At 42.2% G+C, this 17,087-nt stretch overlaps 1 protein-coding gene and 1 non-coding gene across 3 annotated transcripts in view; both read left to right on the forward strand.

The window, feature by feature from the left end:
• PRIMPOL (primase and DNA directed polymerase) overlaps positions 1 to 17,087 on the forward strand; it is a 131,250-nt gene that overhangs the window by 41,379 nt on the left and 72,784 nt on the right. For both annotated transcript variants that reach the window (XM_029584955.1, XM_029584867.1), the window contains exons 4-5: positions 9,766 to 9,904; positions 11,262 to 11,409. In XM_029584955.1, the coding sequence (XP_029440815.1) occupies positions 9,766 to 9,904; positions 11,262 to 11,409 (287 nt within the window). The remainder of the gene's footprint in view (positions 1 to 9,765; positions 9,905 to 11,261; positions 11,410 to 17,087) is intronic.
• Positions 912 to 1,094, forward strand: LOC115082750. Its single transcript, XR_003854249.1, has one exon. It is a non-coding gene; the product is annotated as a U2 spliceosomal RNA (small nuclear RNA).

Raw genomic sequence — 17,087 nt, forward strand, 5'->3', positions numbered from 1 at the left:
CCATTTCTCTCTCTCTCATTCCAGTGACTCCTGCATCGTTCCTGAACGACCCTCGCTGTTCCTACTGGACCTCCTGTGTCTGATCTTCCATCTACTTCTACAGTACTGGTGTGAGTACAGAACCTGCTCTACTACCTTTGTGGCACGGATTCTCGGGTTACCCCGCGCTGTGGACCACTACCGGAATTGCCAGCACAAGCTACGCCTAGAGAAGGTATTCACCGGACCACTCTGCACTACGCACTATCTGGACTGACTCCATTGATCCACCCCTCGGATCACCATCAGCTGTATAATAGTTATTCCGCTCTTGTCCTTTACTGCTGAGACTTTGCCTGTTGTGGTAAGGGACCACAGGGCTCCTCCCTGTGGGCGGAGTCTCCACTCTCCACAACCCAAGGGTCCACTTTGTATTCAAAGACACACCGAACATAACAGCATGTAACTGAGATAACTAGGCATACAAACAAAATACATAGGGTGATACAGAAAAATGTAGACATATTGTGCAATAAACCGGAATCTACTACGTAAACATAGGTCAGTATTCAGTGATGCAGTGAGCAACAGATTTATCCAAGGAAAGTTATGCATATAACTTGTCCTGGATATGCATTACGACTTAAGCACACGTCTCCCGAAGAATATACATGAATAAAGTTATGACTGTCATTTTTCTGACCAAATTTATGCATGTAAACTTAACTGGAGAGCACCCATTATGAGTGATAACCAGCTAAAGTGTAACTCCACCCCAGAACACTTCTTCTGACCCAGCTAAATGATGTGTGCACAAAATTTGTTGTTGGCAGGGGAAATATTAAAAGCTCAGTTTTTGTGTGCATAACCCAAGTTTCACTAATTGCCTATCACATACATAAACTTTTTATTATCTTTTCAATTGATGTGATATCGCTTCTCGGCCTTTTGGCTAAGATCAAGTGGAGTATCTTTTCAATTGATATACAAGTTAAAAAGCTTACTACATTATTTATGCCTTTGTTCCAGCTGATTGTTTTAGTCAGAATGCTTATATTTTGAAGAGAGTTAATGCCCTTTATTCTTTACACTTAACAAAATTGTGTAAAATTTTCAACCTGACTTGACCTTAAAATTACAAGTACATTTTGTAATATTTTGTAATAAAATATTGATTGTCATTATTTTTACTTTTCTCCATTGACACCATCCAATAGCACTGATACAGAGCACTTCTTCTACAGCTATAGGAAAAACCTAGAAGGCTTTACTTGACCTGCATGGGACTTCAACCTTCCAGACTGTTGCACGCGATCCCCTCAGTCCTTTGTGGCTCTTGTTGGACACGTTTTCTTCCTCCTCATTTCAGAGACTGTTCTGACGATTCAGGACTCAGTTGATTTCCTTTCTATAAAATCTCTTTCTTAGCATTTAGACACGTTAATCTACACCAGTGGGTTATGCACCTCCACCAGCAGATGGAGATGGAGCAAAGCTGACGTCATGGTACCTTTAGCCATGTACTGACATTAGCCTGCTAGTATTCTTTGTCTCCAGCAGATGCTGGATGTGCATCTCCCTACTGGAGATTGCTTAAAAAAAAAAAAAAAAAGAAAAAAATTTAGAAGGAAACTAACTCTACCCGCTCTCCTGTGATGATACCTCATGGTTCCTCCCTCGGTCGAGTTTTCCTGAGGTGATATCTGCGGATCTCTCCCTCAGTAGAGTGCCTCGGTTCGGTAACTGGTTTTCTGGCATGGTCTTAGCTGTAGAGAGACAGTTGAGAGGCTAGCAGCTGCAGGAAGCCGAGAATGTGGTGAAGGCCTTTGCCCTCTTCCCCCCACAGCCAGAGACAGACTCTGTACTCGGCCAGCACGAGCTGAGCTCAGGTAAAGAGTAAAAAAAAAGAAAAAGGGGAGTTAATTTTATGGATTCCATTGCCCTTCTGGTCTCTGAGCTCTGAGACGTCTGGGGGACCTTAGGGAGTCGTGGAAGCTTGATGGGTTGAGCAGCTTTTTTGGCCAGGTCCTGCTCTCAGGCCTTGCTTAGATGCCGCATAGTAAACTGTGGTGGATTTTGCGTGCTTTTCTGCACGTTTGCCATGAAATTGTCATGTTGGTTCGCACTTGCGCGCTCGGGTGTGCGCTCAAGTGGGCATCTACATGGACCGCGTGTTGGGTGCCCTGTCCAGGCTCGCTTGTGCAGGCGCGCAGCTGGGGGACACACTTTTTTAAACTCTTTATTTGTAACTTTTCTAAAACAAACATACAACTTTGAAAACAATGACATTTGACACAACAAAGGCATAGCAGACATACCCCCACATAACACCTTTCAGGAGATCAGATTTACAACTGTCCCCGCCAGCTCCGATATGGCCCCCATATTGAGCTGGGTGCACATTTGTCAGACGCTTTTGGGAGCATGTTACTAGCAGGCGTTTTTCCATGGTGCTGGTAGTGAAGAAGCCTGTGCGGCTTGCCATATTCGGGCATCACAGCCTGGCATTCCCTTTAACTTAGGTGCGCTGCTTGGAGGCTCAGGGAGTGTGGTCTTCAACTGATTTTGCTTAGCCCGGCCCTTCTCAGCATGATGTGGGAATGGGACTAGAGGGGAACCTGGCAGAGATTTTGCCTAGTTTTGGGGCTCCCCTAACTGATTCATCAGCAGGGGAAGGCAACTCAGTGGAAGCAGGATCGACACCCCTTGGTTTTGGTATGGATCCTTCTGCCTTTGCTTGGGTGGAATTTTTTCAAGGGCTGCAGTCCTTTCTTCAGGTGCAATTGGTGGCCCTATCCAAACCTCAGAGTTCAGGATACAGGCAGCGGATCTCCGCATGCCTGGTGCCATAGGTAAGCATCGGAGTATGTCTAGACCTGCTGCAGATCACGCCGATAGGGACCCAGATGGCACAGATGATGGAGATCCTTACTCCCTGGAGGATGTGGAAATTCCTCCGGGGTTGGAGCCGTATAGAACAATGTTGTGTTTCTTTCACAGAGATGAGTTTCCGGCTCTGATCGCCCAGATATTCAAGATGCTCAGGGTGCCGGGTGCTGATTCCATGTCTGAGCCAAAGAAAAATCCCATTTTAATTTCTTTGCGGAAAGCATCATGTTTCTTCCACATTATGGATGCTATTGAAGAATTGAGTGATCTTGAATGGGATGCCCTGGTCGCTAATTTTAAAGGGGGACTGGCCTTGGAAGTGTTGTACCTCCTGGATCCAGCAGTGAGAGAGCAGTTGAGCTTTCCAAAAGTGGGTGCACTGGTGTGTGCCGTCACCAAGTGGACGACTATCTCTGTAGAAGGGGGAATGGCACGGAAAGATGCGCAGGATAGGAGAATTGAGGCTATCCTTAAGCAGGCCTTTGAGGCGATGGCAATGAATTTTCAGATAGCCTCTTGCTGCTCCCTGGTGGCTAGCACTTGCTTGCTTCTCTCTCAGAAAGTCGATGAATCTGGTTTGAATTCCAGGGCAGTGATGGAACCGGTATTCGCCTTTTTGGCAGATGTGGGCTGCAAATTGATCCACACTTCCAGTCAGAGGGGTGGCTTTGATGATAGCTGCCGGGTGTCAGCTACGGCTGAGAAATTGGTTGGCTGATACAATTTCAAAGTCTAATCTTATCTTATGAAATTTCCCTTTAAAGGATCACTTTTTTTTGGGAGTGAGTTGTAAAAAAAAAAATGGCCAGTGGATAAAAAGCAGGCGCCATGCTTGTTTGGCGTGAGGTAGTGCTAGGGGTTTCAAACACTTTTGCCCCTACAGAGTAGCTTCTCAGAGGGCTTGACCTTTGGGTAGGTCTTATCCCTGTCGCCCTAGGCAGCCCAGATGGGGTGCAGGCTCGGGCGGTGGTGCCTCCTGACCCCCTCATTGAAGGTGTGCTGGCCACCCCAGGAACAGGAGATGGGGGGGGGGTCACCTCCTTCTTTTTTTTTTTTTTTTTATATCAGAGGTGCATCAGACCAGTGGGTTCTGGAGGTGATAAGAAACAGCTACGCTCTGGAGTTTCTCAGCATTCCTTGGGAGGTTTTCATAGTGTCTCCCTGCAGCTCTCTGCAGAAGATAGGCAGTGGAATATACACTGTCAAGGCTCCTCAGCCTGCAGACCGTGATCCCAGTGCCCATGTCACAAGAGAATACTGGCCAATATTTCATTTATTTTGTTGTACGCAAGGAGGGTTCTTTTCGCCCCATCTTGGATCTCAAGGGAGTCGACCATTTGCGAGTGACTCGTTTCCACACGGAAACCTTATGCTCTGTGATCATGGCAGTACAGTTCAGGGAGTTTATGTCTCTGGATTTGTCAGAGGCGTTCCTAAGTATTCCCATCTGGCTGGAACATCAACTGTATTTCTGTTTTGGGGTGACATTATCATTTTCGAGTGCTACCCTTCAGTTTGGCCACTGTGCCCAGAATCATCTTCAAGTTCATGGTTGTGGTGGTGGCAGTGTTGAGAGAGGATGGCATTCTGGTCCACCCATGCTTAGACGATTGGCTAATTTGGGCCAAGAGTAAGAAAGAGTCTTCAGGTCTCACACAAGTTGATCTCCTTGCTACAGGAATTAGGTTGGGTGGTGAACTTGACCAAGAGCAATCTATTGCCATCCCAGACACTGGAGCATCTGTTTTCGTTTTGACATGAGGCAAGGCAGGGTGTTTCTATTGGAGAGCCGCATTCAGAAACTGATGACGCAGGTGCAACTATTGACAAACAATACGCCCAACAGTATGGTCTTACCTACCAGTGCTCAGGTTGATGGCAGCCATTCTAGAGGTAGTTCTGTGGGCAAGGGCGCATATACGTCCTCTTCAGCAAACACTGTTTACATGTTGGAGTCCACAGTGTCAGGGCCATTTGATATGGCTTCACTTACCAGTGGAGATCAGCATCCATCTGCAGTGGTGGTTGCAAACGGATCATTTAAGGAAGGGCATTCCCCTACGAACACCAGATTGGCTAGTACTCACTTCTGATGCAAGCCTCCAGGGTTAGGGGGCTTTATGTGAGGAGTTTGCAGCACAGGGGTGCTAGAGCACAGAAGAGTCTCTCTGGAGCATTAATTGGCTGGAAGCCCATGCTGTTTGGTTGACATGCTTGCGATTCGTCGACCGCTTGCAGGGTCAAGTAGTCTGAATAATGTCACACAATGCGACGACAGTTGTTTACATCAGTCGCAGGGAGGAACCAAGGGTCAGCAAATGTCACAGGAAATAGCCTAACTTATGGAATGGGCGGAGGTACGTCTTCAGAAAATCTCGGCCTCACACATTGCAGGAAAAGACAATGTAAGAGAGACTTTCTCAGCAGGGAGAGTGTGGTCACAGAAGAATGGTTGTTGTTGAATGAGGCGTTTCAGCTGATAGTAGATCGCTGGGGCCTTCCGTTTTTAGACCTGCTGGTGACATCTCGCTATGTGAAGGTTCCTAGATTCTTCAGTCGCAGGAGAGATCTGGATTCCTCGGTATTGATGCTCTTGTGCAGGTCTGGCCAGAGGACAAACTGCTGTATGCCTCTTCCCCATGGCCCATGTTGGCAGAATAATTTGGAGGGTCGAAGGTCAAAGGGGAATGGTGCTTTTGGTGGCACCAGATTGGCCCAGGAGACCATGGTATGCGGATCTGTAAAGGCTCCTGGTAGTCTCCCCCCCCATCTTCTGGTGCAGAGGAATCTGTTGCAGCAGGGACCTGTCCTTCATGAAGATCTGACTCTGTTTTGCCTTAACGTTATGGCCTTTAAGAGGGCTCGCTTGCTGAAGCATGGATATTCTACTGTGGCGATTGCCATCTTGCTACGGGCACTTCTTCCTTAGCCTATGTGCAGATTTGGCAAGTGTTTGAGGCTTGGTGGAAAGATCAAAGGAGTGCATCCTTGTTCAGTTTAGATCCCGCTCATTTTGGAATTTTTGCAGAATGGATTGAATAAAGGGTTGGCACTTAATTCCATGAAGGTATAGGTAATGGCTCTTGCCTGTTTCAGTGGCCAGTTGAATGGCCACTGAAACAGGCCACATCCAGATGTGGCCCATTTCTTGAGGGAAGTGAAAGATCTTCATCCTCCCTTGCGGTTACTGGAAACCTTGTGGAGATTTAATCTGGTGTTGGATTTCTTGGCGGACCCTATGTTTCAACCATTGCGTAGCCTTTCATTGTGGTTACTGACTTTGAAAACGGTGTTTCTGGTGGCAATATGTTCTATGTGTTGAATTTCCGAGCTGCAGGCCTTGTCTTGCCGGAAACAGTTGGGTGACTCCAGGGGTGATACAACTGCATACAGTTCCTTCTTTTTTGCCTAAAGTGGTCTCAGATTTTCACTTGAATCAGTCCATTTCCCTGCCATCTCTGGATAAGGAAAGAAATGGAGGAATATCGCCTTTTACTTCACGACATGTCTTTTGATATCCAAGAACGCATCTGTAGGTTTCTAAACCTTTCCGAAAGACGGATCGCCTGTTTGTCCTTAATGATGGAGGTAAACAGGGCGAGCCAGTTTTGCAGGCTACAATAGCTCGCTGGATTAAGGAGGTAGATACAGCTGCGTATTTGGCTGCTGAAAAGCCATTGCCTACTCACGTTAGGGCTCATTCTACAAGGGCTCAGGCAGTTTTATAGGCATAGGTTGGATTGTTGTCTCCCGTTGACATGTGCCGAGCTGCGACGTGGTCCTCCTTACACACATTTTCCAGGTCTTATCATCTGGATGTGCAGACCCGGGAAGACGCAGAATTTGCGTGTGCAGTTTTGACTGGACTGCAGGCAGCATCCCACCCTATTTGGGAGTAGCTTGGGTACATCCCACTGGTCCTAAATTAATCTGTCTGGGTGCTAGGAAATGAGAAATTACTACTTACCTGATAATTTCCTTTTCCTTTATTCAGACAGATGGATTCAGCTTTCCGCCCTTGGTTGTCGAATGATTGTGTTATGGTCCTCCTACGTGGTTATGTGTTCTAGGGGTTACTGGTAAGTGTTCATCCAGTCCCTAGATTAGTGTTCATAAATTCCTTGCCTGAGTTCAGTGTTTCTGGTTGGTTAAGTACTGAAATGGTTATCTGTAATTAATCAAGTTTTTGCTAGTCTGTCCATAGTTGGCTCTTGAAGAGAATACTGGCAGACTGATGTCACTGCAAGAGTATATATACTTTGTCAGTTTGCTCTGACTCCATCTGCTAGCAGAGGTGTAAATCCCACAGGTCCTGAATCCATCTGTCTGGATTAAGGAAATTATCAGGTAAGCAGTAATTTCACAATTAAGTTTGTAACTTACAGTATGCCTTGATAAATTGTTGATTTTTGTATTGGTACATTTTTTTATTTGTATATAGTTTACATATTCAAATCATGAATCAAATATTCATATTCATCATTCATATTCATATTCATATGAATCAAATTCATATGAATCAAATATACATATTCAAATCATGAAATCCAAACCATGCTTAGAAGAATGAAACCATCTTCGCACCCGGCAGACCCTATACCCACAAAACTTCTCCTCTCAATACCAGACACCATCTCTAAAACATTAGCGGACATCATCAACTGCTCGCTTTCCCAAGGTTCCTTCCCAGAAGACCTCAAACAAGCCTCACTCAAACCACTTTTAAAAAAAACCCAACCTGGACCTAAAAGACCCCAATAACTACCGTCCAATAGCTAATCTTCCTATCATAGCTAAGATTATGGAAAGGCTTGTGAACACCCAACTATCGGACTTCATTGAAGACAACAAAATTCTATCCGCCTCACAACATGGATTCCGCAAAAATCGGGGCACTGAATCCCTACTTACCTCCCTTACAGACCTCCTCATCTTAGGTACAGACAAAGGACAATCCTTTCTATTGATCCTTCTGGACCTTTCAGCAGCTTTCGATACCGTAAATCACGCTATCCTCATCAACCAGCTAGCTGCGATAGGTATCTCTGGTTTAGCGCTCTCCTGGTTCAAATCGTTTCTAACCAACAGAGGCTACAAGGTAAAAATCCATAATAAAGAATCATCACGCCAAGACTCGACCATCGGAGTCCCACAAGGTTCCTCTTTATCCCCCACACTCTTTAATATTTACCTCCTACCACTCTGCCGACTCCTTACCAACCTCAATTTAATACACTTTCTCTATGCAGACGACATTCAGATCCTGATACCCATCAAAGAATCATACTCAAAAACCCTCGAATACTGGGAATCCTGTCACCAAGAAATCAAAAGCCTCCTCAACAGCCTAAATCTGGTACTAAACTCCGCCAAAACTGAAGTTTTACTCATAACTCCTGACAACAATCTCACAGCCTGTCTCCCAACCAACCTACAAACCACTCATTTGAGAGATCTAGGTGTGCTAATCGACAATAAACTGAACTTCAAAGCCCACATCAATAAAACCACCAAAGACTGCTTCTTTAAACTGCAAGTCTTAAAAAGGATAAGACCACTATTCCATGCCAAAGACTTCAGAACCATCCTCCAAGCCCTCATTTTCTCTAAACTGGACTACTGCAGCTCTACTCTACTTGGCCTCCCCTCCTCATACACAAAACCACTCCAAATGGTTCAAAACGCAGCAGCCCGTCTACTGACTAACACTAGGAGAAGAGACCACATCTCCCCAGTTCTACAAGACCTCCACTGGTTACCAATCCATTTCAGAGTCATTTATAAATCCATCACCTTGATATACAAAATCATTCACCAACATACCATAATCGACCTACAAATTCCGCCCCGTTTACACAAATCCACAAGACCGACCAGGGAAGCCTACAGAGGATGCCTCATTGTTCCACCCACGAAAACCACTAAGCACAGCACCTTAAGAGACCGAGCCCTTTCCACAGCAGGACCACCGTTATGGAACTCCATCCCTCCAGATCTCAGAAACGAACCATGCCTCCTAACCTTTAGGAAAAGGCTTAAGACATGGCTTTTCAGGCAAGCCTTCCCGAACTCCACCTAACATGCACCATCAATAATTTCTCTGCTCAGAAGCTGTATATATTGGACTCCATATTTATATTGTACATTTATATATAATTAACCCCCTCTATCTCTCTTTATTTCTTACAATCCCAGTTCATTAGCCCTTGTTAACTGTAACTGCTTCTTTTCATCACATTTTATTATGTTTTTTGGTTGTATTCTTCGCACCCCTGTTTTCTGTAAACCGACATCATGTGAACGAGTTCATGAATGCCGGTATAAAAAAACCTTAAATAAATAAATATTGTTTAAAATCTATGGGGTAGATATTCAAAAGCCATTTAGATGGATAATGGGAAAGTTATCCGTCTAAATGGCTTAACCACTTATTTAAAAGGCTTATCTGGCTAAATTCTAGCCAGGTAAGTCAAGGGCATTCCTGGGGTGGGAGGTTGGAGTTCCGGGGAGGAGTGGAGTTAGCTGGTTAACTTAACCGGCTAACTATAGATGGACCATAAGGCAGGTCTAAAGCCAGCTCAGTGCTTGAATATTTACCCCAATGTGAATAGTTTTCGATTAAAAAAAAAAAACAAAAAAATATTTTTGCATAATCAGAGGTGTGAATCTTTATGCAAAATAATGCAGATTTGCCAGAGCATTTTGAAAGTTTTGCACATAATTTGCCATCTCTTGTTACCTAATCTAGAAGAGTCTGCCGCAGGAAACCTGAGGTTCTGGTAATAATACTGTAAGCCACTTTGGGCATTATTAGGAAAGTTGGACTAAATATAAATTATTTTTTCTTTACTATAATAAAATATATTCCTGATTTATTATATTTATTTTTAAATGTAGAGAACATCGTAATAATCTCAAAAACTGCTATGAAGTTATTCCTGAAAATTCAGTTTGTAAACTTTATTTTGATTTGGAGTTCTATAAACCAACTAATCCAGAGGCTGATGGGACGAAAATGGTTGCAAAACTTATTGAGGTAAGTGTAAAGTAATAGTAAAAATAAGACATAATTTCAGATTTGTGGTGTTTTACAAGAATTTGAGCAATGAAAAAATGAAGACACCATTTCTTTTTAGCTAACTCCATAAAGGCTAATACCATTGAAAAATGTATACATTATAATATGTCGCTGCCTACTGAGGAGTTAGTGGGCCCTTTCCTTACAGAAAAAAAGAGTAAGGATTATGGGGCCGATTCAGTACCTTGCGCTAGCCTCTGCGCACGGCCTAACATGCGAGTTGGGGGGAGGGGGGGGTGTTTTGGACATGCGTTAATAACCTCTGATCCAATATGGGGATTAGTGCCTCTCAAACGCGTGTCCAAATCTCCGTATGGTTAATGGTGCTTATCACGTGGAAATCCATGTAGATGAGGCTATTGGGTAACCTCCGCGATCCAATAAATTTTCCACTCAGCCAATGTGCCCTTGCAACTCGGCAAATTTTACACTAGCCCGGGGCTGGCATAAAGCTATGCCATGCTCAAGAGCGCATTGGAAAAAAAAAAAATCCTGCTGTCTGAGATTTCTCCTAATAGTATCGTAGTGATACTATGTAGGAGGAACCAAATTAAAAAAAAAAAAAACCTTTGGAAAAATATAAATAAATTTTGGACATCAAATATACACACAAGATACATGGTCCAGGCCATGGTATCTTGTGCGTGTATATTCCGGAAGCAGGACAAAACGGACGTTCATAGATTGAGCATCCGTTTTCCCAACTGGCTCTACAGCCCACTTGACAGCCACCTTTCCTGCATGCCCGATTCCGAGGAGGTGCTCGGGACGCACATTTGTCCCTAGCGCCTCCTTTTTAACACGACCCCTCATTTTAATATTGGATCGGGAGCCCAGGAGAGGTGGCTGGGTGAGCTTTAGGAAAATGGATGCTCAACACTGAGCTCCCGTTTTCTGCACACATTTATTGCATTGGCCCCTATGTTAATGGAGACAAACATAACTACTGATTTTTTTGTAATATGGGATCACTGAGCCTTAAGCCTAGTAGCTTATCTTTTTTTTTTTTTTTCCTTCATTTTTTTTCATTCCAAACCTGTGATATTCAGACTTGTAAATTCCGAATCAGTTCGGTGAATATACCATATAGGTCTGAATATAAGATGGCCTCAAATAAAAGAAAATCGCTATCTCTGAAAAGAAATTAGAAATCTACAAATACTTCTTACTTCACTCTTCTTTCTTCCTTATTCTCTTCTCGCTCTACTCTTCCATCTCCCTTTATCTTCTCTTCCCCTTCATCCCAGCCTTTACATGCTGCTACTTGTTTTATGAAATTTCTCTTAAATGTAATTGTCATGCCTTTATTTTTCAGTATATAATTAAAAAACTGGAAGAAATTCATGGAATCAAGTGCTCAGCAGAAGATGTTTTAAATTTAGATTCCAGTACACATGAAAAATTTAGTCGCCATTTAATATTCATACTCCAAAATGCAGCATTTAAGGATAATAATCATGTTGGTAAGTTTTTTGTTTTTTTTGTTTTTTTTTCTATACATAAATATTAGGAATCCTGTATAGTATTTTTATTTATGTTAAATGAGAAATCAGGTAAATTGTGGTATTATACTTCATCTTTTATAAATATTTATGAACATATTTCTATTCTACCTGGCTGATTTTCTTTATTATCTTTAATAAAGTGAGGTGGACTTTTTTTTTTTTCAATATTTGCAGACTTTCCCATGTAATTATTACATTAAATAAGATTTTGAGAAAGAATCTACCTAGTAACAGATATAAGAGTATTCCTAATCTCTGTTTTGCTTTGACACTTGCATGAAATTAAAAAAATGTATATTGACCGTAACATGTCACCATTATTTTTATCTGTCTTGTGCATTTAGCATTGATTTCAAACTCCAAAGTCCAAAAGGCAGGCAGGCTAACTTGTTTTACTTGCTGTGTCTTGTTTTTGTGCAAAGATTAGATAGTATTTTGTCTTTTTAAAATAAAACAAGAAAAAGTGAATTGAAACTGAAAGCATTTGGGGTCTAGATTTCTTGTTTGCCATAGCTATACTCTTGCAAGCATTTCCCAAATTTTTCCATCTCAAAGTACACCAACCTCAATGGAGCATGCAATGAATGCGGTTATGGAGAGGACTTACAGTCAAAAGAAGAACTCAGGGCTGGTTTTTGGGATGGGTGAACTGGGTGGTTGCCCTGGGCGTCATTTTATTTTTTTTATTTATTAAAACATTTTATATACCGTTTTTTATACCGGAGTAATCAAAACGGTTTATATGGTAAACGTACATAATCTTATCACAAACATAACTAAGAATTAAAATAAGGGTACATCCACAAGATAAAAGAAGACATAAGTTAAAATAACTAAAGTAAGATAACTAGAAAATACAATAAGTAAATAAAATAGTAGGGGGGGAGGTCAGAATTAAATAGTCCTCAGTATGGAAAGCGCATTTAAAAAGGTAAGTTTTTATACTCTCTTTAAACTCATTCTTGTCTAGGTTTCTTATGTGCTCTGGAATGGTATTCCAAAGTTGAGGGCCAGCTACAGAAATGGCATGTCGCCTCGTGATGTCAAGTCGGGCAATTTTTATAGTTGGTATTTGTAGTAGATGTTTTGTGTGCTGATCGTAGGCTTCTAGAAGGACGGTAAATGCGTCGTTGAGAACTGAGCCAAGTTGAGGGGGTATCATTTAACAGACTGTAGATTGTAAGGAGAATTTTGTATTTTATTCTGTATTCTATTGGTAACCAATGTAATGAATAGAATATGGGTGAGAGATGACCTCTTCGTGGTGTACCTGTAAGGATGTGAGCTGCTGCATTTTGGATTAGTTGCAATGAGTGTAATGTGTTATGTGTAAGCAGAGAGAGAGCGCGTTACAGTAATTGAGATTGCTGAATTAGAGATTGCAAAATAGTTCTGAAGTCGTCTGGATGTAGTAGAGGTCATAGACGTTTTAACAAGTGTAACTTGTAAAAGGAATTTTTTATTGTGAGTGATGTGTGTTGAGTCATGGATAGACTAGAATAGATTATGATTCCAGGATTACGAGCCTTAGAGATGATATTTTATTTATTTAGCATTTTTTATATACCGAGGTATAGCAGAGTTGCCTTCACTAGGTAGAGATGTGCCATTTAAGGTTTAAATGGGTGGGTGGGCTACAGTCGGATGATGGGATAGAAGACAGATGGATTATTTCAGTTTTTGAAATATTGAGTTTCAGACTATTATGCGACAACCAAATTTTTATGGTATTGTTGTATAAGGAAACTAGAGATAGTGTTGGAGCAAGACTTTGAATATGGAATGAAGAACTGAATGTCATCTGCATATATTTTAAAATGAATGTTTAGACTGTCTAGTAAATAGCATAAAGGCAGATGGTAAATATTGAAAAGAATGGGATGAACCCTTCGGAACGCCAGATGGGATAGTGTATTGAGAAGACGAAAAACAACTAATGTGAATTTGGCATTGTTGATTTGTGAGGAAAGAATTAAACCAATTGAGTACTATATCTGATATACCAATAGACTGTAGTCATAGTAGTAAAATAGAATGATCAATGGTATCAAAGGCCGCTGAAATGTCTAATAATACAAGTATGTAATCTGTTTGAATCAAAGCCTCTTAATAAGGTATCGAAAGATGATAGTAATAAAGTTTCAGTACTGTGACCTTTTTGAAAGCTGTGTTGATTTGGATGTAATAGCTCATTATCATACAAGTAGCTATTTAATTGATGAAGAACAATGGATTCTATAACTTTAGCTAGTGTAATGAGAGAGGTGGTAGGACGTAAGTTGTTTAAATTAGAGAAGTCTTTCATTTTTCTTTTTTTGAATTGGCAGTATAGAAGTCTGTTTGAAATGCTCAGGGTAAATACTAGTAGAAAGAGATTGATTTATTATGTTAGGAAGAAAATTATAGATTGGCATAGTAAAATCTTTTAAGAATGAACCATGACAAGGATTGAAAAGAGAGAGAGTGAGTGTTGTTTTATGCAGTATATGGGATAATGTGTCTGACTCTGAGGGAGAGAACATGGTCCATAGACAGTCTGTTTTGTGGTTGGTATTGTTGGGGTATGGTAGATCTGAGAATTCAGAGGATATGCTGATTTATTTTATTTTTGAAATGGAAGGAAATTAAGTTATGGAAATCATTGCTTAAAACTGGGGGTGGGGGGGGGGGGGGTAGGAGAGTGGAGAGATGTTAATTTTTTCACTATGTTGAATAGTTTGGAAGTATTACCATTTGCAGCTCTGATTTTTGAAGAGTAAAAATTCTTTATTTGCCAGTGAAACTTCTTTTCTATATTTTCTAAGACAGGAAAAATAGTGGTTCTTTGAAGTTAACATTTTTTTGTTTTCTCCAGGCAATTTCTGATTTACATATTTTAGTTTTTTGTAGTTTAATTTCAGTAGTGTACCAAGCTGCAGTATTTTTGGGTCTAGAATGGACGTTAGCCCATGGGGCTATGGAATATAGAACGTTGGAGACCTTTTCGTTCCAGAGATCCACTGAGGAATTGATGTCTGATGAAATAGTTAGGAAGATTGTCTGAGTTGTGTTACAAACTGTTCTGAAGTGATATTTTTATGTTTCCAAGCAGATTGTGGAGTTGATATTGGGATTGGAATTGTTGTATATTTTGAGATGTGTATGTAATTGAATTCAACTGTGATCTGATGACGACATCAGGAGGGGAGTGGAGTGACTAGTCCCGGCGACGTGCAGCAGTAATGGTGGAAGTAGGGCTGTTGGAGGTGAGTGCAAGGCGCTTGATGTTCTTGGTTGTTGAAGCCCAGAAAGAATACTCCCGGATGGCAGCAGGAGCACCACGGAGACCAGGGGCATCCTGAGCTGGAGAAGTCTAGCGAGGCCGTGGCGAATCCCATCCTGCTGTGTCTGAAGACACACCTAGCCTGGGTGTGGCACATTCTATCTCGCTGCGGCTGAAGACAGGCAGATTCCACCCTGCTGTGGCTGAAGATTGGAATTGTACCATCAGTAAAGGGTAGGAAGATGTTGGGAGGGAGGGGGGCACTTTTCGGCCAGGGTTCCAATTGCCCTAAATCTGGCCCTGAAAGTTCTAGGGAAGCACTGAAAGCTCCACATGTCTGTCTTCCAAATTTTAAAACAAAGGGAGAGAGATGGGTGGAGACATACATAAGCCCATCATGATGGACCCGCTCCCTCTATATACAGTATAAGTGGAGGATAAGGGTGAAATTGGTGTGATTCGGGCAGCCGGCTTAGTTAGTTACCTGGGCTGCTGCTTGTGGTTGCCAGATCTTCTTCACTACTATTGCTCCCAACACTCGGCATAAGTCATATCTAGTGCTCAGTGCACATTTCCCTGTCTCACTCAGCTTGGGACAGGACAGGCTCGAAGGGCTCAAAGGAGGTGACTGAGAAGAGGGAGGAAAAGATGCTGTTTGCAATGTGTGTGCTGCACAAAGCAAGGCTCAGTTCTCTGTACCCTGCATGTTGCCCACTAATTATCACACTCGGGCTCATGCTGTAGCTAGGAAGAGACATGCATGATTTCACTGGTTCTCAGAAAGGAACCCCTATAAGTTTGAGCCACCACTGGTGTCTCTTGTTGCTGTAAGATACTAAGAACAGAGCCCAGGTATTGGTCTGGATCTGAGTATCAGGTAGTAGTGACTTTTCCCATGGTACACTGGATCAGGTCTGAAGGCACACCAATGTGCCTTGGGAAACACTGCTCTTCCAGTTTAGTTAGCTGTAATTGAATACTTGTGCTAGTAATTCATTTGTTATGTAGCCCATTCATTATGTTTTTATACATTTCATACTGATAGCCATGCTGGGAATGAAAAATTGTGTTTAAAGGCCATGAGAGGAGACCATGTGATGTGACGGAGTGAGAAGATGTGTGCCTGATCAACTCCGTGTCCCCTCCTCCCATTTATGGTGTTAAATTTCGTTTATTATAATTTTCTGGCTCCTGAACCTAAATTATAGAGTCGGAGTTTCTGTCCATTGCTGCAGATTCTTTTTCGACAGCTTTATTGAGGCCATAAAGCCACAGAGAAAAGACAAGGACAGAAACAGAGTGGTGAGTTCTAAGATGGCGACTTTTTCGAGCGTGCCGCCTTCCCCAATGGATCATAGCCCAAAGGAAGCTGATGTAATAGCCATAGTGGTGGTGGCATTAGATATTAAATTTGAAAAAATTTACAATAAGTTTGACAAAATATTTACCTTATTGGTTGATTACTGAGGAAGTGATGTCATCTGGTGAGATGGATGCCTGAGCTTCCTTCTCCATTCCCATTTACCGGTAAATCAAGCATTTTCCTCATAATCGAGGTTTTTTCAGACGAAAAGCACCAGATATATCAACACTGCACTCAACGAAATGACCAGCAAGAAAAATCAATTTGACTCACTTTTCGTTCAATTTAGGCGGATTGAGATATGAGGCCTTGAGCAGCATGGCGGCCTCTGAGGAGGCTGAAGGTGTTGCCCTGGCGAAAGAGCTATTGAACATAGATAAAGATGAGTCTGGAGATACACTAACAAAGATGTTGACAACTGGTTCTAAGACCTTAAACAAGATATTCACACGTTAAGGGAGGAATTCTGTTCTTCCATAGCAGACCTGCGCACGGACCTGATGGATCTTGGAAAGAGACTAGAGGACACGAAGGCAATGGTGGAAGAGCAAGGGACTAAGCTTACAAACATGGAGGTAGCCATAAACGAATGCTACCAGAAGCAAGAGGACATGTCTTTAAAAAATAGAGGAATTAGAGAACAGTTTGTGTAGGTCTAACATAAGCATACAGGGATTGCCGGAAACTCCACAATATGCAAACACTATACAAGTTGTCCACAAGATCTGCTCCGCCTTACTTACTGCATCAGAAGACTCAGGAATGGATTCCACACATGCAGGGGTGGTGATTGAGAGAGCACATAAAGCGCTAGGCCAGGCCCCATGAAATGTCCCCAGAGACATAGCATGCATGCACAGCTTTTTGGTTAAGGTGAAGCTAATGTGCTGTGCCCGGAAAGTGACACCTTTTATGTGGGAAGGACATGAACCTCCATATTTAATGTTATTTCACCTGCAACATTAAAACAAAGAAGAGAGCTACAACCATTAATGGTTCTTTTACAAAAAG

The sequence above is a fragment of the Rhinatrema bivittatum genome, chromosome 1 (assembly GCF_901001135.1).
Source record: "Rhinatrema bivittatum chromosome 1, aRhiBiv1.1, whole genome shotgun sequence".
In the NCBI taxonomy this organism is placed as follows: domain Eukaryota; kingdom Metazoa; phylum Chordata; class Amphibia; order Gymnophiona; family Rhinatrematidae; genus Rhinatrema; species Rhinatrema bivittatum.